The 25,275-nt window shown below is 53.5% G+C and overlaps 1 protein-coding gene and 2 pseudogenes across 1 annotated transcript in view; all 3 read right to left on the bottom strand.

Moving 5' to 3' along the window:
* Positions 1-2,180: 2,180 nt before the first annotated feature.
* BMP8A (bone morphogenetic protein 8a) overlaps positions 2,181-25,275 on the bottom strand; it is a 44,069-nt gene continuing 20,974 nt past the window's right edge. The window contains exons 3-7 of the mRNA XM_035727420.1: positions 24,925-25,073; positions 14,536-14,730; positions 13,659-13,738; positions 12,974-13,084; positions 2,181-5,367 (exon numbers count right to left, since the gene is read on the bottom strand). Coding sequence (XP_035583313.1) covers positions 5,218-5,367; positions 12,974-13,084; positions 13,659-13,738; positions 14,536-14,730; positions 24,925-25,073 — 685 coding nt within the window. The 3' untranslated portion in view covers positions 2,181-5,217. The remainder of the gene's footprint in view (positions 5,368-12,973; positions 13,085-13,658; positions 13,739-14,535; positions 14,731-24,924; positions 25,074-25,275) is intronic.
* LOC118356940 lies at positions 15,830-17,420 on the bottom strand (annotated as a pseudogene).
* Positions 20,971-22,885, bottom strand: LOC118356932 (annotated as a pseudogene).

Raw genomic sequence — 25,275 nt, 5'->3', positions numbered from 1 at the left:
TGTATATTGATCTTGTATTCTGCAACCTTGCTGAATTTATTAGTCCTAATAGTTTTCTAGTGAATGCCTTAGGATTTTCTGCATACAAGTTCATGTCGTCTCCAATTTTCACTTCATTGTTTTTGCAATTTCCCCTGACTAGACCCTCTAGTACAATGTTGAATAGAAGTGGTGAGGGCAGACATCTTGGTCTTATTCCTGATATTAGGGGGAAAATAGTCTTCACCATGTGGGGTTTTTTTTTGTAGGTGCTCTTTGTCAGACTGAGGAAATTCCCTTCTATTCTTAGTTTGTTGAGTGTTTATCATGAAAAGGTGTTGGGTTTTGCAAGATGCCTTTTCCATATCTGTTGAGGTGATCATGTGTTTTTTGTACTTTGTTCTGTTAATGTGCTATATTATATTGCTTTTTGGATGTTAAACCAGCCTTGCATTTCTGAGATAATCCACAGTTACCTTCTGAGTGGCCAGACTGCCAGCTGCACCAGAGCTGGGACCAGTGTCCCCAGGGCTTAACAGGAGCCTGGTCACAAAGTAGACAATAAGTATTTGTTGAATGAATAAAAGCATAAACCAGTCTAAAATGATTTAACAACTCTGCTCACCATTTCATTGACTGTCCCTTGAGTGAAAGACTGAGGCATCCACATGGTATTCTCCTAGAGTCTGAGCTGCCTGCTTGAAGGGCTGTGGAAGTCTGCACAAACGTCCCTCTGTGGGCATTGCTTCTGATAAAGTCAGTCCTAGTGTTTGTGCTGCTGCTGCCAGCCCGGTCCCAGGTGTTTGCAGAGGTTGCAGCTGTGACTGGACCATGTCCCTGTGACAGACCAGAGCACCTCCCCTGCTCTTCCCCTCCTGCCCAGGCCGAGTCCCTGAGAGTGCACCCTTGTCAGACCGCCGCAGGGCAGCCGAGCTCAGAGCTGGCGCAGAAGTGCCTCTGTCCTCCTCTCCCCTGCTTCCCCTGCCACCGGGCCAGTGAGTCAGCTGAGCCAGACTCCACTTGTGCCCTCACGCCCGGTCGTGCGTCTCATGGGCACCCAGTCACCCATTGTCCAGCCACTGACCCGATGCTCAGCACTGTAGTATGCAGAGCGCCCAGGGTCCTCCTGCCAGGCACTGGGCTTGGCGCCGGGGAGACCGGAGGAGCCCGCCAGAGATGGCACCCCCCCCCCGGGACTCCAGACCCAGTGGCAATTAGCCTGGTGCCACAGCTTGTAGCCTTGCTGCTCTCACCCTATACCAGTGTTTGGCCAGCCAGGCCACCTCGCAGCATGTCCCATCAGTCACCAGAAACAACGTCCAGGGCTGCCACCTGCTCGCTCCCCTGCTGCCGGCCAGGGGCTCTAGATCAAGGCTCGACACTCAGAGACCACTGGGCAAGGCTGGTTCTCATTTTGGGTTGAAGTCAGGTTGAGCCTGGAGGGGAGGGGCGAAGCCTGCTGGCCTGTGACCCCAGCACAGCTCCCGTGGTGGGGTGGAGACTAGCCACAGCTCTAGCATCCTTGGCCAACCTTGGTCTCTGCCTTCAGTTGTGGCCCGTTCCCCTCCCCCCGCCCCCCCCGCCCCAGGCCAGCTGGGGCCCACCGCTGTGGCCGGGACCGCAAGCTGCAGTATTCCCAGCAGGGACCCTCGCTCCCCGCCCTGGCAGCCCTGTCACCGCTGCTCAGCCCTGGCTGTCAGGACAGGCAGCAGTGAGACCGGGTGTGCGAGAAGAGATGTACGCCAAGTTCCCGGTAAGGCTGGCTCCCAGGAGGATGAACGGGCTGGCCTGAAGCCCCCAGAGGGAGGACTGGTCACAGCCCCGTGAAACGAGGGGAGGGAGGGGGCCCGTGCTGTGCTTCCCCGATGGCCCTGTGAAGGTGGGACTAGCAGACTGGCCAGGAAGCTGGCGGATGAGGAACCAGAGGGCGGCAGTTGGTCTCTCTGTGCTGTGCGAGGGCTTCCCCAGAGTTTATCACCTGGGTCCACACCTGGGACCCCCCCCCCCCCGCCTCAGGTGGTGACCCGTGCCTCAGAGGTGAGATGCCAGATCCCGAGGCTCCTGGCGGATGACCTGAGCCCCCAGGGCTGGGCCCGGGCTCCCGAGAGTGGGGTTGTGGGGGCCCCACACCCGCCTCTGCGGAAGGAATGGTGACAGAACTGGGGCAGAGGTCAAGGGATGGAATGCTGCAAGTTAGGTTTTCAAAGAAGATTTAATAACAGATTTTCTAAATATACCATAGATTGAGTAAATCAGATCAAGTAGTGCATAGAGTATGATCCTAACTTTGTAAAACAGCCATATATTCTATATAAAAACAGACGTGTGTCAAGAAAAAAGGCTGGAAGGGATTAACAGTGCTTAGCTCTGTGTGCTGGGATTATGCGTATTTGTATTCTGCTTTTTATTTTCAAAAATTTCCCTGGAGCACACGTAATATTTTCTTCAGTGAGGAAAAACTTTTTTTTTTAAAGGGCCAAATGCTTGCTCAAGGCTTCCCAGTAAGAAGAGAAATTCTGGAAAGCTCCCCCTTCAGCTTCCTGGAGGTCGCAGGTGGGTGCTGGACTTGGGGAGGGGTTCCTCAGCAGAGGCACCCGGCCGCGTGGCTCACTATGAGTCCCTGCCGGTCCCTGCCGGCCGGGACTTTTGTGGGCAGGGGATTGTGTAAGTCTCCACCTCCTCCAGAGATAGGACCACATTTAGATTTTTTAGGAAAAATGCAGCCTTAAAGTAAACACAGCAACACCTCCTGGGCATGCTCTGGGAGGAGCAGGTGTTAACGGGAAGGCCAACAGGGGAGGTTCGGGTACGCCAATTCACTTAAACTAAGACCACTGATAGATGCTATTCGTTCGGCACCGTGCAGACGCAGTGCCAAGTGCTTTCAAGGACGCACCTGATGCCACGATGGCCTTGCAAGGACAGAACAGATACCCCATTCAGAGGAAGAAAAACCTCTCACTCAGACGTGACAAAATGTGGTCAATTTAACAAGAGGCAGAGCCAGGATTCCACGCCAGGTCTCCTGGCTCCAAAACCCACACTGTCCTATTCACAGCCCCCTTTCCTGTGCCATTCTAGGCACTTCTTGAAGTATGTTACCTACATCCCTAAAGAGAGACACAAGAATGGGGCTTTGCCTGATGGGCTGGCATCAGGCCAGGGCTGTGCCGTGATGGTGGAGATGCACTGGGGATGAGGTGCACAGAGCAGCCCCCCTACACTAAGGGCCCCAAACTTGGCTATTCCTCTGTGGCCTCTCTTCCTGGCAGCATTTCCTTTGCTGTCAGCAGGCCTGAGCTGACCACCCTTACTTAGGCTTCTAATGTGCAGCCTTGAAGGGAGCCTGGGCTGCTGGGGCAACCACGTAAACAAGATGGCTGCCCCTTCATTGACGTTGCATCCATCGTTCTTCTCCAAGGCCTTTTCTGTTTGGTTTCCATTTGGTGGCTGCCTGGATGGCTGGAGGTTCTAGAAGTCTGTCAGAAAGGCCATGACCACTCTACTTTTGGCTTGATTGCACAGAAAGGGATTCAGATCAGACTTACGTACCTGTTCGGCACACCCAATGGGCAAGGCAGTCTGCACCTTTAAAACATTCATTTTACAAGCTTTCCAAAGCATGCCAGGTTATATGGTAGGCGTTGAAGAGACCTAATACATTTGTCAAAAGTTTCCAAACCTCCACTACCCTTGACGTTGGGAGGAGAGAGCTGTTAACTAAGGTCCCCAGATGGCAGGTTTCGTGTCCTGCAGCAGCTGGGCTCAGGCTGTGTCTGGGCTGTGGCAGAGAGGAGAGGGTCAGGGTTTCAGGCCGAGGGAGGAATGTTCCCATATCACTGAAGCTTCAATCAGGAAGGGGCCTTGTCCAGACAGCAAACAGGTCAGTGGCCAACTTGGAACCAGAATACAGGTCTCCTGACACTCCAGCCACTTTGTGCTCCAATCCCTGCCAGGCTGAGGTCAAAGCCCCCGGCTACTAGGGAACTCCCCACCTTGCAGACCGTCTGGGCCCACCCTCCATGCACCCGGGGAGGGTCTCTCCCTCTGCGCTCACTCCAGAGTCCTGTCCTGGTCCCTGCGGAGGGGCCGCTGTCACACTCGCTGTCCCACCTGCTGTCCCAGGGCCCCTCCTCGGGGTGCCGAGTGACTGCTGAGAGGCGCATCCTGGAGCACATGTGGGGGTGGGCCCCCAAGCTGCTTTGAACACAGTATTTCAGGGTTCGGGCAGTGGGACTCTGTGCCAGCAGGTAACTTACGGACTTAGCAAGTCAGAAATCAAATAAACGCTCCAGCGGCCTGTGGCGGTTTCTGGGACCCTCCCTACCCCCGGGGGCCAGCCTGATTACCGCCTGTCACTCCCCTGGGACGGGGACCTGTGTCAGGCTCACAGGTCTCGCTCCCGGGCACACAGGGTGGTGCAGACTGATGAACAGGTTCTTAAGCCCTGGGTTCTATCGGACAGTTCCCACCCTGGCCCCAGGCACCGTCTGTGGGTGAAATGGTTGCTCCTTAGTGGGGCAGAAGGGGGACTGGAGTTCACTTCAACTCTGAATGGCTGCTGGGGGTCTGGAGTTGTGTGCCGAGGGTTCTGAGGCCTGTCCGGGTTCAGTGGAAAATCCACCTGGGCTGCTTACTGATGTCGGCCATGGGCGAGGCGCTGCAGAGCCTCACATGGAAAAGCTGGAGGGAACTGGCCGCCCCCAAGGTTATCTGCTCCTGGGGGTGGGCGGGTGGGGTGGTCACAGCTCTTCCCCCCAGGAGGGGAAGACACATGCCATAAAACATCCCTGTCGGCTTCCGTCTTGGTATGAGGCCCATCTGGCTTGTTCTGTTTCTAATGTGCTAACTGCTAGTGGGCCAAGGTCGGAGCCCAGGAATACACGGTTCCAAAGGTGAGTGCATACCCTGGAAAGAGGAAGACCCCTCATCCCCGCTCGGAGTCCCGCCAGCCGGCCTCACGCTCCAGATGGCCCTCACGTTGGCCTGGAGGGGGCCAAGCACACGTTCTACGGCAGGACTTCTGAGCGGAACCAAGTGCAGTCCGTGTGTGTTGGGCCAGCCGGTCTACCATCCCCCAGGGGAAGGGCGGAGGGGCCCGGGGAGACCCTGGCAGGCTGGGGTGGGCCCTCCCTGCCACCCCACCTGAGCAATGCCGGCATTGCAGGGTTTCCTGCCTCTGGAGAGGGGCCTGACCCAGGGCGGGGGGGGGGGGGGGTTGGCGGCAGGGGCAGGGCCTCAGTGGCAGCCGCAGGCCCTGACCACCATGTTGCGGTGCTTCCGCAGGATGACGTTGTTGCTGCTGTCATAGTAGAGCACGGAGGTGGTGCTCAGCTTGGTGGGGGCGCAGCACGCCTTGGGGACCACATCTGGCTTCATCAGGTGCACCTGGTGGGGGGCAGAGGTGTGAACACGTGGCCTTCCCCTGGAACCCCTGCCTGCTCCATCCTCCCCCTGCAGCCCAGGCAGGTGCTCCCGTGGAGACCCACCCCACCCCGTCCCCCTGCACCCCTGCCCCGCCCCACTGCCCTCAGGGCACACCCGCTGCGCTCAGAAGGGACTTCCCAGCACATGGTGTGCCCAGGAGCCCTCCGGGGTCCCCTCTGCTCCTCTCTGTGCTTCTGTGATGTCCCTCCTCATCTCTTGTCCCCGTTGGCCGTTTGCGGTCTGTCTCCCCTCCCAAATGTGGGCCGGTGAATGTTCACAGAACCAGACAAAGCCTAGAACCCTAGGCCCACCCTTGGGGTGTCCGACGCTGTTATTCCTCAAAGCACTTCCCACCCCTGGTAACGAGCTCTAAGGCAGTTCCTGTTCTGGGCAGACCGAGAACAAGGGCACAGAGGCCACGCGTGGTGCCGAGTCACAGGGCTGTACACGGCAGGCCAGGGACCAGGTGCGGGGACCTGCAACCCTCCTAACCGCTGACTGCCAGCAAAGAGCCTGCCTGAGGGAGCGGCCTGTTCTCAGCCTCCCAAAAATAGTTCTCCTGAGCGGCGGCAGGAGGGGGTGGGGAGACAGGGAACATTCCAGTAGACAAACAGCCACGGAATGACACAACAAAGCAGGCCCTCCACCCCAACAGCAACTCTGCCCCCGGACAAGGCTTCCTGTCCCTGGGCTTATCTGCAGACCCCAGGGTTCCCCCTGCCCAATGCCGTACCTACTCCTGAGAGCGGCCCTGCCTCTACCCTCCACCGGATGCCCCGACCCCATGTCAGGGGACCACAGCAGCCCCTCACTCGGCCCCCTGCCTGCCCCACCCTCAGCCCTGTCCAGCTGCGCAATGCAACCAGACAGATACTTCTAGAGTAAGTCAGACTGTGAGGCTTTGTTGCTAAAACCCTGCACCTGCTTCTCAGTTTACATGGGATTAAGCCCACCCACCTGGCACCTTAAGTGGGACCCCAGGGCCCTGTGGGCCAGCCCCTGACCACCCCCAACCTTACTTTCCTGGCCCCCCACACCTCCCTGCAGCCCGAGCCCACCCAGCCATCTTGACGTCAGAGCTGCAGGTGCCCAAGGGCCTGGAGGAGCACGAATCACGTGCATAAAGGACAACCTGGGGACTCATGCAGGTCTCATCACCACTGAGCTCCTCCCAGAAGGTGGCTCCGGGGGGGGGGGGGGGGCAGCAAATCCCACTTGATGTGAGAAAGGCAGGGCTCCCACAGAGCCAAAGCCCCTGTCAATGATGCGTTTCCTCTCACCTGGGGGGGGCCTCACCTTCAACCACCTCTTTACTAGACAAATCGGCTCGGGGAATCCAGTAACTAGGATTCTAGGTAAACATTCTAGAAAGAAATCTCACCCCCAGAATCAGTAACATTTAAAGCACTTAGGAATGGCAGAGTTGGTGGGAGGACCCTGAGCTCGCCTCGTCCCCACGTACAGCTAGATGACATCCGTGTGAATAAGGCAGAACACGACCAGAACCAACTCCACAACTCGAGGCAGAGAAGAGGCCCCATGGAAGAGGCCAGGAAGGGTGGAGGCGTGGCGGGAAGCTCCCCAGGCCTGGCTGCTGTCGGGGGGCGGGGGGGGGTGGTGGCGGTGGGGGACACTAACCAGGAGCTGCATGGGGAAGGCGAATTCCCGAAACTTTGGGCTTGGAAAACCAGAGGGGCTGAATTTTTTGAGTTCTTACAACGAGCAGGACTTAAAACCTGCAATCTGAAAAAGCAGCAGCCCGGTTCTGGGAGGGCCGAAGGAAATGGAGTCCCCAGCTATGGCGACGGTGGGACAGACAGTCCTCAGAGCTACAACACAGAGGTAGCAGCTGAAGAAACCCTGGGCCGTAGGGAGGGAGTGCTGTTTACCCCTCTCAGAGCGTGGCCCCAGGCGCAGTGATGGTTGGCAGGCGCCATTTCCCTCCCCTGTCCCCCAGCATGTGGGGGCCCCACAACACTCCCACTTACCTTGCCACCCCGCCCCTGCAGCCCCTGCCTGCCTCAGTTCCAGTACCATGGGTCCCCTCCTGCAGAGGACGGTCACACAAACCTTGCTACCCCTACTTCCCTGCACCCCGAGCTTTGGCAGCTCCGCTCCTCCAGCCAGGCTAGCCTCGCTCCCTGCAGCGGCTGGTCCCCTATTGCAGAGCGCCAGCACCCACCCCTTGCAAACAGTGCGTAGCCCACCCCCACGTACAATGCAGATCTCGGCTGGAGCCCATTCAAGGTGGTATCCTAAGCATGGCTGTGTGCAAGCAGCCCCAACAGGGCCTTCAAAGAGACTCCTGCCCCAGGAGAGGGAAAGGGGACTCCATGCACCAGTCAGGCTGCGCCCCAGCAGGGGACTGGGGACAGACACCAGTCTCATTACAGGCCCTGCCCACCAACGAAAGCTGCTCAGGGGATAACACAGGAAAAGCACTCTGTGGTCTGGTGCTGTTGCATCTCACAAATGCCTGGTGTGACTCAGCTCAAGCCCACGCGGCCCCAGACTGGCCCTCTAACAGCACAGGGACCAAACACTGCCCACAACAGGCAGACAGAGCCATTGCAGACGACGGGCCTGAAGGAAAAAGTGGCTCAGCCACGACAGGAGGCTGTATACAACACACAGAGGAGACACCCCATGAGGCACCAGGTCCTGGTGAACGGGGGACACGTGTTGTAGGGTGCTTCAGGACCTCTTCTTCAGAAGGCCACCACTTTTAAGAGCAGGAGACATAGCTGACCTTCCTAACACACAGAAACAGGCGCAGAGAGTTAGACAAAATGAAAATACAGAGAAATTTATCCCAAATGAAAGAACAGGACAAAATCACAGCAAGAGACCTAAGGAAAACAGTTAAGTGATATACCTGATATAGGGAATTTAAAGTAACAGTCAAAATGATACTACTTGACAAGAGTCAGAGGACATCAGTGAGACCCTTACCAAAGAGATGAAAAAGGACCAGAGATGAGGAACACAATAAATGACATTTAAAACACACACATACATACACACACACACACTAGATAGAATAAATAGTAGGCTAGAGGGCTCAATGAATCAGTGACCTGGAGGACAGAGTAATGGAGTAATCAAGTTCACCAGATAAGAGGGGGAAAATATGCAAATTGAGAGTAGACTTAGAGAACTTGGCAACAGGATCAAGCATATAACATCTACATTATAGGGATCCCAGAATGAGGAGAGAGAAAAGGGGGCAGAATATTTATTTGAGGAAATAACAGCCGAAGAAACAGAAGGAAGGAAGGAAACAGAAATCCAGATTCAGGAGGTACAGAGATCCTCGAACAAACTCAACCAAAGGAGATGTCCACACCAAGACACACAGTAATCAAAATGGCAAAAAGCAGTGATAAAGAGAATTTTTTAAAGCAGCAAGAGAAAAAAAGAAAAAACAGTTACATACAAGGGAAACCCCATAAGGTTATCAGCTGAGCTTTCAGCAGAAACATTGCAGGCCAGAAGACAGTGGCATGATCTATTCAAGTGTTGAAAGGAAAAAATCTACAGCCAGGAATACTCTATCCAGCAAGGCTATCACTTAGAATAGAAAGACAGATAAAGAGCTTCCCAGAAAACAAGTTAAAGGAATTCATGAGCACTAAACCAGCCCTACAAGAAGTGTTAAACAGGACTTTTTGAGTGGACAGAAAATACTGTAAGTAAGATTAAGAAAAGCAGCTCAAAAGCAGTAAAAAGAATTTATAAAAATCAGTCAAGGGACTCAGAAAATAAAAGGATGTCAAGCAGGACACCATATACCTAAATGATGAGGTTGGGGGGAGTAAAGAATGGATTCATCTTAAACAACCATCAAATTAATATAGACTGCTCTATGCAGAAAATGTTAGGTACAGGGGCGCCTGGGTGGCTCAGTCGTTAAGCGTCTGCCTTCAGCTCAGGTCATGATTCCAGGGTCCTGGGATCGAGGCCCGCATCGGGCTCCCTGCTCCTTGGGAGCCTGCTTCTCCCTCTCCCACTCCCCCTGCTGGTGTTCCCTCTCTCACTGTTGCTCTCTCTGTCAAATAAATAAAATCTTTCTTTAAAAATATGCAAGTATTTTTTTAAAGATTTTATTTATTTATTTGAGAGAGAGAGAGAATGAGAGATAGAGAGCACGAGAGGGAAGAGGGTCAGAGGGAGAAGCAGACTCCCTGCTGAGCAGGGAGCCCGATGTGGGACTCGATCCCGGGACTCCAGGATCATGACCTGAGCCGAAGGCAGTCGCTTAACCAACTGAGCCACCCAGGTGCCTGAAATAAATAAAATCTTTAAAAAAAAAAAAAAGAAAATGTTATGTACAAACCTAATGGTAAACCACAAATCAAAAACCAGTTATAGGAGGGCAAAAATTAAAGGGAAAGGTATCCAAATATGTAACTAAAGAAATCCAACTAGTCATGACAGAAGAGCGCAAAGGAAGAAAGGAACAGAGAAAAACTACAAAAACAACCGTAACAGAAGTAACAAAATGGTAATATATACATCCCTATCAATAATTACATTGAATGGGGTGCCTGGGTGGCTCAGATGGTTAAGCCTCTGGCTTTGGCTCAGGTCATGATCTCCAGTACGATCCCTGCATTCCACGTTGGGCTCCCAGCTCAGCGGGAATTCTGCTTTTCCCTCTCCCCTTGCTTGTGCTCTTTCTCTCAAATGAATAAATAAAATCTTTAAAAAAAAGAATTACTTTGAATGTAAATGGACTAAATGCTCCATTCAAAAGTCACAGAGTGATGGAATCGATACAAAACAAAACCAAACCCATCTATATGCTGCCTACACAAGAAACTAATTTCAGATCTAAAGACACCGGCAGACTGAAAGTAAAGGGACAGAGAAGCATTTATTATGCAGACATGAAAATAAAGCCAGGACACCAATCCTTATATGGGACAAAATAGACTTTAAAATAAAGGCTGTAGGAGCACCTGGGTGGCCCAGTCGGTTAAGCGTCTGCCTTTGGCTCAGCTCATGATCCCGGGGTCCTGGGATCGAGCCCCGCATTGGGCTCCCTGCTCAGCAGGGAGTCTGCTTCTCCCTCTCCCTCTGCTTCTGCCCCTCCCCCTGCTCATGCTCCCTCTCTCTCTCTAATAAATAAAATCTAAAAAAAAGAAGATAAAACAATTGTAAATATTTATACACCCAATATGGGAGCACTCAAATACATAAAGCAGTTAATGACAAACATGAAGTAACTGATAATAATACAAAATAGCAGGGACTTTAATACCCCAGTTACAACAATGGATAGATCACCCAAACAAAATCAACAGAAAACTGTGTCTTTGAATGACACATTTGACCAGATGGTTTTAACATATATTCAGAACATTCCATTCTATTTTTTAAATAGATTTTACTTATTTAAGAGAGAGAGAGAGCGCACAAGTAGGGGGAGGGAGAGGCAGGCAACCTGCAGAGCAAAAAGCTCGATGTGGGGCTCCATCCCAGGATCCTGGGATCATGACCTGAGCAGAAGGCAGACGCATAACTGACTGAGCCACCCAGGCGCTCCACAACATTCCATTCTAAGCAAAATACACATTCTTTACAAGTGCACATGGAGCATTTTCCAGAACATATCACATATTAGGCCACAAAACTAGTCTCAACAAATTAAAAAGATTAGAATCATACCAGGCATCTTTTCTAACCATAACACTATGAAACTAGAAACCCACCATAAGAGAGTCTGGAGGAGCTCAAATACATGGAGGTTAAATAACATGCTATCAAACAATGAATGGGTCAATCAACAAATCAAAGAGGACATTTAAGAAATACATGGAAACAAATGAAAATGAAAGCACAATGGTCCCAAATCTTTGGGATGCAGCAAAATCTGTCCTAAGAGGGAAGCTTATATCAATACAGTCCTCCTTAAGAAACAAACAGAAATCTCAAATAACCTAATCTTAAACCTAAAGGAGTTAGAAAAAGAACTAAACCAGCAGAAGGAAGGAAATAATAAAGACTACAGCAGAGATAAATAGAAATGAAAGAAATGGAGGAAAAGGAAAGGAAGGAAGGAAAGAAAAAAAAAGAAAGGAAAGGAAGGGAAGGGGGGAAGAGAGAGAAAGGGAAGGGAAGAAAGAAACCAGGGCACCTGGCTGGCTCAGTTGGTGGAGCATGGGACTCTTGATATTGGGGTCCTGAGTTTGAACCCCATGTTGGGTGCAGAGATACTTAAAAAACAAACAAAACCAATAGATCAGATCAAGGAAACCAGGAACTCGTTCTTTGAAAAGATCAGTAAAACTGATAAACATTTAGTCAGACTCAAAAAAAAGAGAGGACTCAAAATCAGAAGTAAAAGAGGAGAAATACCAACACCACAGAAATATAAAAGATCGTAAAAGAATATTATGAAAATTACATGCCAACAAATTGGACAACCTATAAGAAATGAATAAATTCCGAGAAACATAATCTACCAAAACTGAAGCAGGAAGAAATAGAAAAGTTGAACAGACCAATTACCAGCAATGAAATTAAATCAGTAATCAAAAAACTCCGAAGAAACAAAAGTCCAGGACCAGATGGCTTCATAGGTAAATTCTACCAAATATTTAGAGAGGAGTTATACTTATTCTCAAACTATTCCAAAAATAAGAGTGGAAGGAAAACTTCCAAATTCATTCTACGAGGCCAGCATTACCCTGATACCAAAACCAGATAAAGGCACCACGAGTAAAGAGAACTATAGGCCAATATTGCTGATGAACATGGATGCAAAATCCTCAACAAGATATCAGCACACTAAATCCAACAATACATTAAAAAATCATTCACGATGATCAAGTGGGATTTACTCCTGGGATGGGACGGTTGTTCAATATTCACAAATCAATCTGATACAACAATAAGAGAAAGGACTAAAACCATATAATCATTTCAATAGATTTTTCAGCATTTGAAGGTACCCCAGCCACAGCACTGGGAGCCATACCATCTGGGGAAAGCACAAAGGGCTAAAGAGCCAGGAAAGAGCGCCAACAGGGAGGTGAACAGAAGGGGAGACCGAAGCCCAGCAGCTCAGCTGGGCACACCTGCGCCCCGCCCCGTGCACACACGCAGCGGGCGGCTGAATGCACATGTGCATCACACCCCACAGCCATCTGTGTCCCGGGAGCCAAGCGTGCCCGCGCACACGGTATGTGTGTGTTCAGAGCACACGTGTCCCGGGAGGGACGCACGTCTGCTACGTGTGTGCCATGTGTCTGACCGCGAGCATGTCTTGTCAGTCTGGGGACCCACATACCGTCCATGAAGGCCTTGCACATGCTTGTGCAGTGCACAGAGGGGGGCGTGCACCAGCAGTCGGGTACATGTGGGTACAGGCGCAGAGGAGTCTACACATCCAGCGCAGCCATGCAGGCACCAGTTTCTGTACTAGCGCCGGCCGTCACTGCTCGTGAGTGCAGGGAAGGTTCTGGGCAGAGAGAGCCCCCTGATCCCCAGCAGGGGCTTCCATCCCCCTGGCTGTGCCAAGCCCCTCTCCCCATGGGCCCGGACCGACGGACGCAGTACTGACCAGGGACTGCAGGATGGCGTGGTTGGTGGCGTTCATGCACGAGTCCAGCGGGAAGGAACACTCTCCCTCACAGTAATAGGCCGAGTAGCCTTGGGGGGCAATGACCCAGTCCTGGGGGGGGTAATGGGAGAAGGTGAGTCCCATCCAGACACCCCCTCCTGAGCCCCTGAATCTAGCACCCGGCACAGGATGGCACAGGATGGCACAGGGCGGCCCCTCCCCCTCCCCCAACCCCAGGCCAGTCAGCTCCCCCAGGGTCCCTCCAGGCAGACTCCCCCAAGAGGCCGGGCACCGCTGGGAGACACTCAGGAGGCGGGGCTGGGCACAGCTCTGTCCCCCTCAGGGGCAGTTGGCACTGGGCAGTGTCCTCCCCACCTGCCTCCACTGCCCACGTCTCCTAGAGTCGCAGGCCCAGCAGATGCGCACACGCACTGCCCGCCCAGCCTCCCTTTCCCTGTTGCAGATCTGATGTGTTAGGGCTGAGGATTCAGACTATCCTGTTTTCATGGTTGTTACCAAAAAGCACCTTCTCACAGGAAAAGTAAGACATTGTCCCTTCAAAAAACACAGAAGAACCTGATGCATGAGAAAATGAAAGTCACCCATAATTCTACCTCCTCCTGGAACTACACTTAGAACCTCCAGGTGGGACTGTTATTTAAGAAGGAGGAGAGTCAGAAATTACCAGCCAGCCGAGGTCCTGGAAGCTGACGTAGAGCTCATGCCGCTGGCAAACCTGCCGGCCATTGCCACCATGTACATCATCTGCATGGACAGAAGCAGGTCTTTTCTGGGGTTCCTGCTCAGGCAGCTACCCCAGGGAGCTCCCAGGGCAGGGACACCCCACTGGGCACATGTGTTGAACAAATGAATGAAGTGAAACTAACGCATCTGGTGTCATAAAGCCCATCCTACAGCTCTGCTGGTGCCATGACCCAGCTCGAGAAATGTCAATGGCTCCAGGTGGCTCCCGATAGCTACAGAGTAACCCTGCACTCAGCCCAGCCTCCCCTGACTTCCAGCCTGTGGCCCCCGATGCTCCAGTACACAGCCATGGGACCCTGGGCCATCAGGTGGCTCCTCCCTTTCTGCAGAGACACCTCCTGATCTCACCCCACCTCTCCTGCTGCACCCATTCCACCGGATTGAGTGGCTCCAGGGAGGCCAAAGGGGCTGACTCCCCGTGGAGGAATGGAGGGCAGGCGGGCAGGGCAGGCCCACCCCTGATCCTGAGGGGCTCAGTCTGGTGGGGAGACCCTCACATAAACAACTGTGGATCCTCAGTCCCCAGGGGAGACCTGAGAGGCACCAGTGCCTCGAGGAAGGGGCACCTGATGCTGACAGAGGCTTCTGGAAAAAGCCCTGGTGAGCCAGGGGAGGGCCGCGAAGGCGCTTCTGGGTGGCAGGGACGGAGAGGGCAGTGGCTGGTCCTCAGGGCACACAAGGCAAAGGAGGGTGTCAGGAAAGTGCTGGAGGGTGAGCACAGGCTTGAAGACGCCCCGGATGGTTCTGTCCCCCGGAGCTGTTCTCGGGCCCAGCCCCAGGCCCGCCCCGGACCTCACCAAAGATCCCTGGGAGTCTGTTTGTGTGCGGCAGCTCATTGGTTTTCTTCGGCGGCCTCCTCTTCAGGGGCCTGGCTGCCCGAGGGGCTCGGACGGGACTGGGGCTCGCCCTGAAAAAAGTGACCAGGAAAGGCTGCTTGGAGCGCGGCGCCCGTCGCCCCAGCAGACCGGCCAGGCCAGGATCCACGCTGTGCCCTGGGACGGAGAGAGGAGAGAGGGCGGTCACTGGGGCACGGGGGACAGTGGGGACCCTTCTGCCAGAGCCTGCACGGGCCCCGGTGCACGGAGGCGGAGGGCCTCAGTCTCCTCATCTGGAGACCCGAGGGAGATGGTCTGAGGGAGACGGGGAGGGAGCCTTGCCAACACAGGGTCATCATTCGTGACAATGGTGAACACTGCCATCCTTGAAGCCCTTTCCAGGTTCGAGCGACTCCCACTCGTGACCTCGTGTGTCTCCACAGTAACCTGGACCACACGCTTCACGGAGAAACTTCGGAGCCACACAGTCAGGGTCGCACAGAATGGTGGTTCCCACCCCCGTCTGAGGGCTCTGAGGCCCGAGTTCTCCCGCGCCCCCATACTTTCGGGGGACTCGATGGATCGTGCCCCAGTGGATGGGAGCAGCCGCCAGGACGTAGCGAGGGCTTGTTCTGCCCACCACTGCCAAGAGCAGAGCCCTAAGTGTCCCCCGATGCCCACAAACAGGACACCGGGGGCAGTGGGGCAGAGACATCCGGACAAAGTCCCAGAGCTGGGGTTCAGCCCACGTCTAATTCCAGACCCCAAGTTCTTACTCACTTAAGGCATTAACTCCAGGTTTGTGGGTCAAAAAAGAGAGAAAAGGCCATGGCCAGGGACCCATGGGGGCCTCTGGCTAGGAAGAGGAGCGCCCGTGAAAATGGGATTTGACCCCGAAGCTGCTTAAAGATGAGGATGTCTTGGGAAACACGCTCATGATCCCTGGAAATGTCGAGTCCACCAGTAAAACTAACTTCCTGTACTTCTTTGTATTTCCAAATGACCTCCTGATTTTTTTTTTTTAAAGAAAAGAGTGGAATTTAATCTTTATTTACAGGACACTGCAAGAGAGGAGATTCTACATAGAAATAAGAAACCCACTGAGGAGGAGCTTCATACAGGTTGTACAGTTTGGAACTGGTCAAGTAGAGTTTTGTTGTAAAAAGTGCTACAATAACAAAACACATTTAAAAAGAGTCCTTAGTAGAGAAACAGTAAGACAAACCTCTACCAAACAGAGTACACAATAAACAACTTTCTGCCTCAGCTGTACAATCTAAAAGTTAAAAGTCCTGGGAGTGCCATCCTGAACTTGGAACGTATAGCCTTCAGAGGTAGTTTCTGGCACAACATTCTGATCTTCCTCTTCCTCTACAGAGAAATACTTCTCAATCAAATTTAATGAAGCTTTGTACACAGACTCATTTTCATGGTTTTGTAGAGCTTCAATTTTGTCCAAACCTCCACATTCTTCAATCATTATACTAAGTTTCTCAGTTTCACCTAGTTTCTCAGCAGCCTGAAAGATGTTTGAAATGGCATCCAGAATAACCAGAATAATTTTGGTGTCTTTTGCAGTTAAGAGGTTCATCAATGGTTCTATTATGCCACAATGACGAGGTATACAATCTGTTCAACTGTCCCACCACTTGTATAGTTGGTCACAGCCCAGACAGCTTCCTTTTGTGTCTTAAAGTCTGCCTTAGAGAGAACACCAATGAGGAATGGGACTAATCCATGATTCACAACTTGCTGTATCTGGTCCTGGTGACCAGCTGTAATGTTTGACATTGTCCATGTAGCTTCCTTCTGAATATTAGTTTTGGGGTTCGTTAGGAGGCTGGGAAAAACAGCAAGTGCTCCTGCATCTATTACAACCTGAGTCTGTTCATCTGTCCCAGTAACGATATTTCCTATGGCTCTTAGTGCAGGAGTCACAATGGGCAATTCAGTAGCTCCTAGAAGCTTCACAAGCTGGGGCACAACTCCTGTTTTCACAACCATTTCAATCCGTTCATTTGGACCATCAGTAAGGTAGGAAATGGCCCAGCAGGTATCCGCCAATACTTCTGGATCATCATGATGCAGAAGACAAACTAAGGTAGGAAGAATCTGCTCAACAGCATCTAATGGGGGTGCAGGATTCTTGTTTCGACAAAGGTTTGAAAGTGTCCAAGTAAGGTTACGTAAGTAACCACATGCTAAAGATGACATATCAGGAACTGCAAGGAGAGCCAATAGTGGGTCAACTGCACCATACTTGATAATCAAGTCTCGAAAAACTGAACCATCACCTGCAATGTTTCCTAGAGCCCATACACAGCTTGTTCACTGATGTGGGCATGGGAAGATGCCAACACAGAAATGAATGCTGGGATAGCACCTCCATCTATCACAGCCTTGGTCTGTTCTGACGTCCCAGAAGCAATGTTAGTGACAGCCCAAGCAGATTCAAACTGAATGGGACTACAATCAGTTCTGCCCAAGAAGGACACAAATTTTGGAATCAAACCAGCCCAGATTATGTTGTCTATGGGGGGCTGTTTTTCCCTAGAAAGCAGTTTCCTAGCAGCTTGAGTAGCCTGGAGCTGGCTTTCCAGATTGTTGTTATTTATGCCTTTGACAATGTCATCAACAGACCAATTTACAGTGCCCTGGTTGTTGCGGTTTTCCTGTAGTGGAGAGGTAGCATCATCAGGAAACGAGCTTATGTTTCTCCTTTTCAGCATCTGGTCATCCTTCTTAGCTTTCCTTAGCTCCACATTAACTTCTATTCGGCGCTGTCTCATTTCTGTACTGTCTTTCCCCTTGTTCTTGAATCTGTTAAGGTGAGCAGCTGATGAATTAGCATTCTCGTTGGTGGACATGGTTATGAGACAAAGGGAGAAAGCTACACAGCCGGCTCAGGCTTCCACAGGAGGCGGTCCGAGGCGCGCAAGCCACAGGACAGCTGCCCTCAAAACGTCCACCACGGATCACCCCAAAGACGGTGTGACCTCCTGATTTTTTAAAGATTTATTTGAGGGGAGTGAGGGGCAGAGGGTGATGGAGAATCTCAAGCAGACTCCACGTTCAGCTCAGAGACCAACGCAGGGCTCGATCCCATGACCCTGAGATCATGACCTGGGCCGAAACCAAGAGTGGGCCGTTCAACTGACTGAGCCACCCAGGCTCCCTGCCTCCTGCTTTTTTAATTGTCAAAGTAATACAATAGCAACTGTGACATTTGAGGAAAGAAAAACATCACTCAGAAATCTCTCCACGCTCCAACACAGCATTTTCATTTTTCTGGAATACTTTCACGTCAGTTGAAGTTTTACACAATGGTGACCATAAGTGTCTGTATCTTTTCCAACTTTTTCACACAAACATGTTCACTGCTGTTAAAATGTCTCCACTATGAGCATTTCAAATGTATAAAATTCCTTTGAGAAAATACCGCATGGTACTTAGATATTAGCTTCGCTTTAAACACGTTAGTTATTTCCCAGCTTTCTCTGTAAAGACGAGAACGCCGCAGATCCCTTCATGTTCTCTTCCTGTGGAATTTTCTTAAACGACGGAGAGGATTAGTAACTCAATTTTATGTTTTGTAACACACAGAGCCACCGTTCCCCTTCAGTGTCCATGTCCCCTCAGTGTGGCCACCCTGACGCATGCACGCACACGTGTGTATAGAAACACATGCGTTTATCTTACAGTATACAGACGCCCACATATACAAATACCTATGTTTGCTCCGTTAGCGGGTCTACTATGATTCACTGGGACACACCACAGGTCAAGGGCACTGCCCGTCCCACCCACAGTCCTGCTCGGCTGGTAAAGGTCAGCCCTTAAACAGCTGTGCTGTAGGCCCGTGTCCTTGGGCCAAGTTGACTGAAGACAAGTCAATCCAGAGACTAAACTCTGACCTATGACGTCACCTGCCACACACAAATGCACTGGACCCATCGGAGGCTCCACTGGGGAACGATCCGGCTGGGACAGGAGGTCGTCAGCTGTAGGAGCGGACCCTGGGAGGAGCCCAGAGAGAAGCCACTCGGGAGAGTTTGGGTCATAGCAAGTCAGTCATGAGGAAGCAGCAGACCCATGAGGACCCCGAGCCACGAGCCACATACAAGCCCTGTGAGCAGAGCGACAAGGCCAGTGAGGCCACGAGGAGGACAGAGTGGATGGGAGCAGGAGGGTGACCGTCGTCCACAGGGCGCTGGAGTGCAACACCATGACCCTGGGCTGGGCAGCCCTCCACCCCTGCGGGTGCCGCTGCCCCACCCCTGTTCCCCGGAGAGAACCGTCCACCGAGGAGCCAGGGAGAGCCATCTGTCACCTGAGGCAGTGTTCACTGTTCGCTCTCCTTGTGCAACCGTCTGATCAAGGATCTTGCTGGGGTCTCCCGGGGGCAGAGAGAAGGGGCTGCAGGGAAGGCCCGAGCGGTCTAGGGGGTGGGGCCCGAGGCTGCCCGGCTCTGGAAGGCTGCTTTCTAGAAAGGCAGAGGTGGGCGTCTCTGGGGCCCAGGGTCCCTGGCTCTATACCTGACCCTGTGGGGTGCTGGCAGGCATGCCGTCCCCTTTGCACCTGATGGGGTATGTGCAGCCATGCCTTGAGAATGTGGGCCACACTGGCCTCTCCCCTTCGCCCCGGATGGAACATGCTGCTTCTCTGGGCCAGGGGGGACCCATGAAACCTCCAGCCTCACCCCACTTCTCAGTCTGCTCCATTAGCGCTCAGAGGTCTTGGCAGCTCACCTGCTGCATCCTGTGCCAGGGCAGGTGGTCAAGGCCCAACTCACACCCCCACCCAACTGGGCCAGGCCAAGATCACTCCCGCCTCTCCCCCAGGCCTCCTCTTGCTCTGGGCACCACCTGACTCTTCCCCACAGACCCGGCCCCACCTCAGCCTGTGGCCATGGGTGTGACCCTGGTGCCACGCTGAAGGACCATCAGGGTGCCTGGCTGAACCCTCGGAGAGTCCAGCTGTGGACCCGGTCTGCCTTTGTCCCTGCTGCTAGGTTACTTCTGCCCATGAGAAGGAGGGACTCACCCCTCCTCCTGCTTCCTACGTCTTATGCACCTCTCACTCTCTGCTCCTGGAAGCTCTGCCTGCCCCACGCTGGGAAATGACACCCAGGGCCGATCAGGGCCGCTCCCCAGAAGCCCCAGAAGGCGCCCCGCTATCCATCCACTTGATGACTTCCATTCCACCCCCAACCTGGTCATGGTCCCTGGCCACTTACCCCCAAACCGCAGGCTGCCCCCTCAGGGAGCGGTGTCTCCATCCCTCCATTCCAGGACCTGGCCCTTCCTTCAGGGTGAGGCCCCAAGGAGGCCCCTCTGAAAGGCCTTCCTTCACAGTTAGAATCTCCAGTTCCTGCCCACGTGCTCCTGATGGTTGTGTGCCCCTCGAGAGCTACACTGAGAGCGTGCGTCGTGCTCCGTGTCAGGCTTTGTTTTTACCATCACACACACGCACACATTTGGACATGCACATGGGTGCACGGGCACGTGTGCACACATGCACACATAACTCATTTGGTTCTTTTAAGGCTGTGACACTGTGGGTTCAGGATGAAACACCTCACAGCCTCTCCTGTATTATAACAGAGTAGTGACAACAGGTCAGTGTAGGGCTCCACGACAGGCAGAAAGGGTCTGAGTGTCCTGGGGGACACAGGAACCCATGTCTGAAGATGAGAAAACCCATTAAGTCCGTCTTGGTTTCTAGAACCCCTCCTACCACAAGCCGCCACCTTTGACAGCACATGGGAGACTGTTTATCTACAGAGGAACCTCTCTCCCCGCCTATCACTGTGTTACCAGTGCTCTGGCCCAGCTAGACAGCCTTGCTGTCCTTCCAGACACATCTATTTAGCCATGAGAAGGAGGCCGTGCAGGGAGGAAGAGAGGAGGCTACAGAATTTAGCCCCAAGATGGAAGGCCCAAGAGGAAAAGTCAGAGGGGCCGCAGGAAGACAAGCACATGCAGACAGCATTCCTCCGGTCACGGTGCATGTTTGGCTTGTATATTTTTCACGGTGCTGGCAAAGTGGAGCCTTGGGTGTACGGAGGTGGTCACGTCTTCCTCCCACATTTCATGGCTCATTCACAAGGGAAGGCCCTTCCCGTGAAAGCCATCCTGTGGGTTCATCCGAGCTGCAGAGAATTTCATGTAAACAGCACAGTGAGGAGGGTGTCCGCATGCCCGACGATGGTACCAGACCGATCTCAGGATGCACAGAACACAAGATAAACGGCTACATTCTCCTTTGGTTTTTAATAAAGCCATATCCCTCTTGAGAGAATAGTCTGTCTGGCGGTAGGAAAGCTGGTCAGGCGGCCAGCACCTCGGATAGAAGTGATCACACCTCTTGTGGGTTCCAGTAAAACCCACCCTCTGGGACCAGGGCTTCCTTCCCCGCTCAGGCTAGCAGGGGCTGCGTGGGTCTGAGGGTCGGTGACACGGCGAAGGGGGGCTGCCTGTGCTCTTTTTGATGTCATCCTCCGTCAGGCTGTCCCAGAGCTCCATCCGTGTCAGGCCTCTCTTGTGCATGTCATCGAACCCGGCCTTCTCGGGGATGATTCGGTCCACACAGCGCTTCCCGGTCAGTGGCATGGTGCATTTCTCCACGATTTTGGGATCCTTGTCCTTGGTGCAGTGTTGCATGGTGACCACCACTCTGGTCTTGACGCTGGACCCCAAATCCATGGCTCCCCCCGTGCCTTTCACCTTCTTTCTGGGATCATCCAGTTAGCCAGGTCACCGTACTGGGAAACCTGCATGACTCCCATCATGGTGAGGTGGGGGTGTCCCCCTCGAATTATGGCAGACGAGTCATGGCAGGAGAAAAAACAGCTCCCGGGGAAAACGGTGACCGCATTGATGAGATCCGCATCTACCTCCTCTTTTAATGGAAACAGACCCAAGCCCAGGATCCCATTTCACTGTGAAGATGAACAGTTATATCAGGGCTGACGTAGTTGCTGGCCAGGAGAGGGGATCCTATGCCCAAATCGGTGTACATGCCATCCTCAAATTCAAGAGCTGCCCGCGTGATGATCCGGGCCTTGAGGTCACCCACAGACTTGGCTTTTTCACCTTCCTCTGTCTGCACGGTTAGACACTCAATTCTTTTCTCATATTTTTCCCTCTGGATTACAGAGTCCACATCAATGTTAGGAATGTGGACGTCTTTGCAGGCAAACGTCCCCACATCCACAATGTCTTCACTTCCACCACTGAGGTTTCTGCTGCTTTGCACATGGGCACGTTGAAATTCCTGGCGCTTCTTCTGAAGATGACGTTCCCTGCGCGGTCGGCCTTCCACCCTTTTTCACCAAAGCAAAGCGGGCCGAGCTGGCCTGCTCCAGAAGATAGTGGTCCCTGTGAAACTCCCTCACCTCTTGGGGCTGGCTCATGATGACTGCGTGGCTGTCAGCCGCCGGCGCCTCCCTCCTGCGCCAGGATCCCGTAGGCCATGGGCGTGTAGAATGAGGGCACCCCGGCGCACCCGCACGGATGTGATCGGCCAGGGTGCCCTGGGGCAGCAGCTCCGGCTCCAGCTCACGCGACAGGTAGTGGTGCCCGCACAGCACATTCCCCCCACATGGGAGCTAATGATGCGGGGGATCTGCTTGGTCTCCAGTAAAAGGCCCAGCCCAAAGTTGTCCACTGCCACGTTGCTGCTGACCATGGTCAAGTCCTTGACGCGCATCTCCAGTAGCACCTTATCAGATTCTCTGGAATCCCGCAGAGCCCAAAGCCGCCGACCATGATCTTGGTCCTGTTGGAGATATCTTTTACAGCCTCCATGGAATCCACGTAGAATTTGGTGCGGGCACGAGCGTTGGTGGCCAGGACATGCACACCACCCTGGGCCTCAGCCAGTGCGGGCCCTGAAAGGCCGGCAGGGACGCAGCGCCCAAGAACCATCACCAGCCGTCGGAGGGCCGCCAACGTGCGCTCCGCCTCTGGGCTCTGGACCCAGTGGGGACAGACCACTGTAGCCACCGTGTCCAGAGCAGGGAGGGCATGCGAGGCTGTGACACAGGGACCAGGTGGCCCCCCACAGCCTGGCCTCTCCAAGCTCCGAGGGGCTCCAGAGTGCCACACCTCCCGGCCCAGGGGACCCAAACCCTGCGACCGGATGGGGAAGGAGCAGTGCCTGCAGAGGCCCCATGGCAGCGTCACTGAGGGGAAGACCGACCCTGGGCGCAGGGGTTGACGGGAAGGCCACTGTCTCCAGCTCCAAACCCCGTGGGTGGGAAGGATAGATCCTCCGCATAACCCTTCTGTGCAGCCTTCTCCATGTGGGAGACCCCAGGGTTCTGGGCCATCCCCTTCCTTCTCCACTGACACCTCCTGCCCGGGTGACCTGCTCAGGTCCCATGGCTCTCAAGCCACTTAGATGTCAGCGCTTCCCACACCTGTGCCCCAGCAGTCACCTGTCCGAGTTGACATTCCATCTGGACGTCAACCAGGGCTCTCAATAACATTGTGGCCAAAAAAGAACTCCTGGCTTGCTCTCTCAAGTCTGCCCCTCTTCTACTTTTACTCAGGCAGGAAAAAAAAAAGTTCTACTAAAAATGGCCACTGGCTCAGGGTGCCTGGGTGGCTCAGTCGTTAAGCATCTGCCTTTGGCTCAGGTCATGATCCTAGGGTCCTGGGATCGAGCCCCGCATCAGGCTCCCTGCTCGGTGGGAAGCCTGCTTTTCCCTCTCCCATTCCCACTGCTTGTGTTCCCTCTCTCGCTGTCTCTCAAATAAATAAATAAAATCTTTTTTTAAAAAAATGGTCACTGGCTCAATCCACGTTTTCCATGATTCCTCCACTACCCACTTTTCTCCATTTCTGCTGCTATCAACAAGCACCTCCCCACTCTCCCCTGCAGGCTGTGTGGCTCCCGGGCCTCTCTGACTTCGCTCTCGCCCCCACCCCAGACTACTGTCCCTGCTGATGTCAGGGGGCACGGCCTTTGTTGGATACATATGCTAAGTTTTTATTTTACAATAGTTGACATTTACAACAGAAAAACTGCAAGGACAGTACAGAGTTCCCAGACACCGAGGGCCAGTTTTCCTGGGAAATGTTAACATTGAAGTGAGCGCCGGACACTTGTCACAACTAATGAACACTGGTGTCTGATGATAAACTAAACAGATGTATTCGGATCGCACGGGTCTTCCCCAATGTCCTTTTTCTCCTCCAGGGTCCCATCCGGGATCCCACATCCCGTTGCTACAACTGCTTAGGCTCCTCTGGGCTGTTACAGTATCTCAGACTTTCTTTGTATTTGATGACCTGGACGGTTTTGAGAAGTCTTGTCAGGCATTCTGTAGCATGTCCTTCAATTTGGGTTTGTCTGATGTTTTCCTCATGGTTAGATGGGGTTTTGGGGGGAAGATGACAAGATGAAGGGCCCTTCCCACCCCATCATGTCCACGGGGACGCAGCATGTACAGGACATTCATATGAGCCTTGATCACCTGCTGAGTCGTGTGGTCAGCTCTCTCCTCTGTGAACTTACCACCCCCACCCCGTCCCCACTGTACTTTTGGGGAGCTAAGTCACTACGTGTAGTCACACGGGGGTGAGTGTTGCCCTCCTTGAGGGGTGGCTCAGAGGGCTCTTTTCTAGAAACCTGACTCGGATCCTGACATCTTCCGTTGCTATGCACTACAGGGAGCTACCCTCAACACTCTGACACCGGGCCCGGGTTCACCCACACTCAGAGTGTGCCCTGCAGCTCTCAGTCTCCTCTGCCACCTCGCCTTGGCCTGCCCAGCTCCAGCCACAGCGGCCCCTTGCTGTAGCTCAGATCCACCCATCCTGTGCCCACCTTTGCCCTCTCCCTCCCCACTGCCTACCATGAAGGAGGCTCTCCCCCAGCTACCTGGGGAATGAACGAAGGTGTGAATCCTCTTCCTACAGAGGAGGACACTGAGGGTTAGAAAGTAAGTATCCTGCCAAGGTCACTGGGTTAGAGTGCTGCCGAGCTGGGATTCAAACCCAGGCCTCCCTCTCTGATCTGAGTCTGAGGGTGTAACCATCTCCCCTCGGCCCTGCCCGGTACAGAAACACCCCACATACACAGCTGCTCTTGGGGAGGGACAACGCGGACTCCCTCTTAGTGACTGAAATGTTGGTTCTGCAAAAGGAGAGGAGGGAGACCGCCGTGGTAGGGGGCCTCCTGCTATGGGAACCTCGCCCTCTGCACCCCACTGAGCCCCCAAAGTGGGTAGGGGGTTATCGCTCCAGCCCCTGAGCTGAGAGAGGCCAGGCCTCCAGGGCCAAATGAGGGGGCTGCCGCCAGCTCTGCACCAGCAGCGTGGAGAAGCCCCCAGGAGAAGGCCTGCTGCATAACCCTGAGCCTTACCGTCTTCAGTCTCCACATAGAGGCGGAGCCCCAGGTCCTTGTTCCGGCTCAACAACCAGCGGTCACTGGCCGTTGTCACGTCCAGCACCAGCCAGCCCTCGTCCCCAGCTTGGAGCGTCTGAAGATCCAAAAAGAACAAGTCAGACTCCCTGTGGACACGAAAAAACAATTAACTGAGGGCCGGCACAGCTGCCTTTGTTTCCAGTGCCCACCTGGGGGAGCACGTGGGGGCACGTACCCCGCCTGGCTCAGCCTGGGCGCCCCGTGTGCCTTCTCTCACTGTGTCTACTGTACAAAGGTGTTACTGTGCCCAGTACAGATGTGGAAACTGAGTCCCGGGAACTCAGTGAC

This window comes from Zalophus californianus, chromosome 4 (genome assembly GCF_009762305.2).
Source record: "Zalophus californianus isolate mZalCal1 chromosome 4, mZalCal1.pri.v2, whole genome shotgun sequence".
Taxonomy (NCBI): domain Eukaryota; kingdom Metazoa; phylum Chordata; class Mammalia; order Carnivora; family Otariidae; genus Zalophus; species Zalophus californianus.
This window is presented reverse-complemented; position numbering and strand designations above follow the sequence as displayed.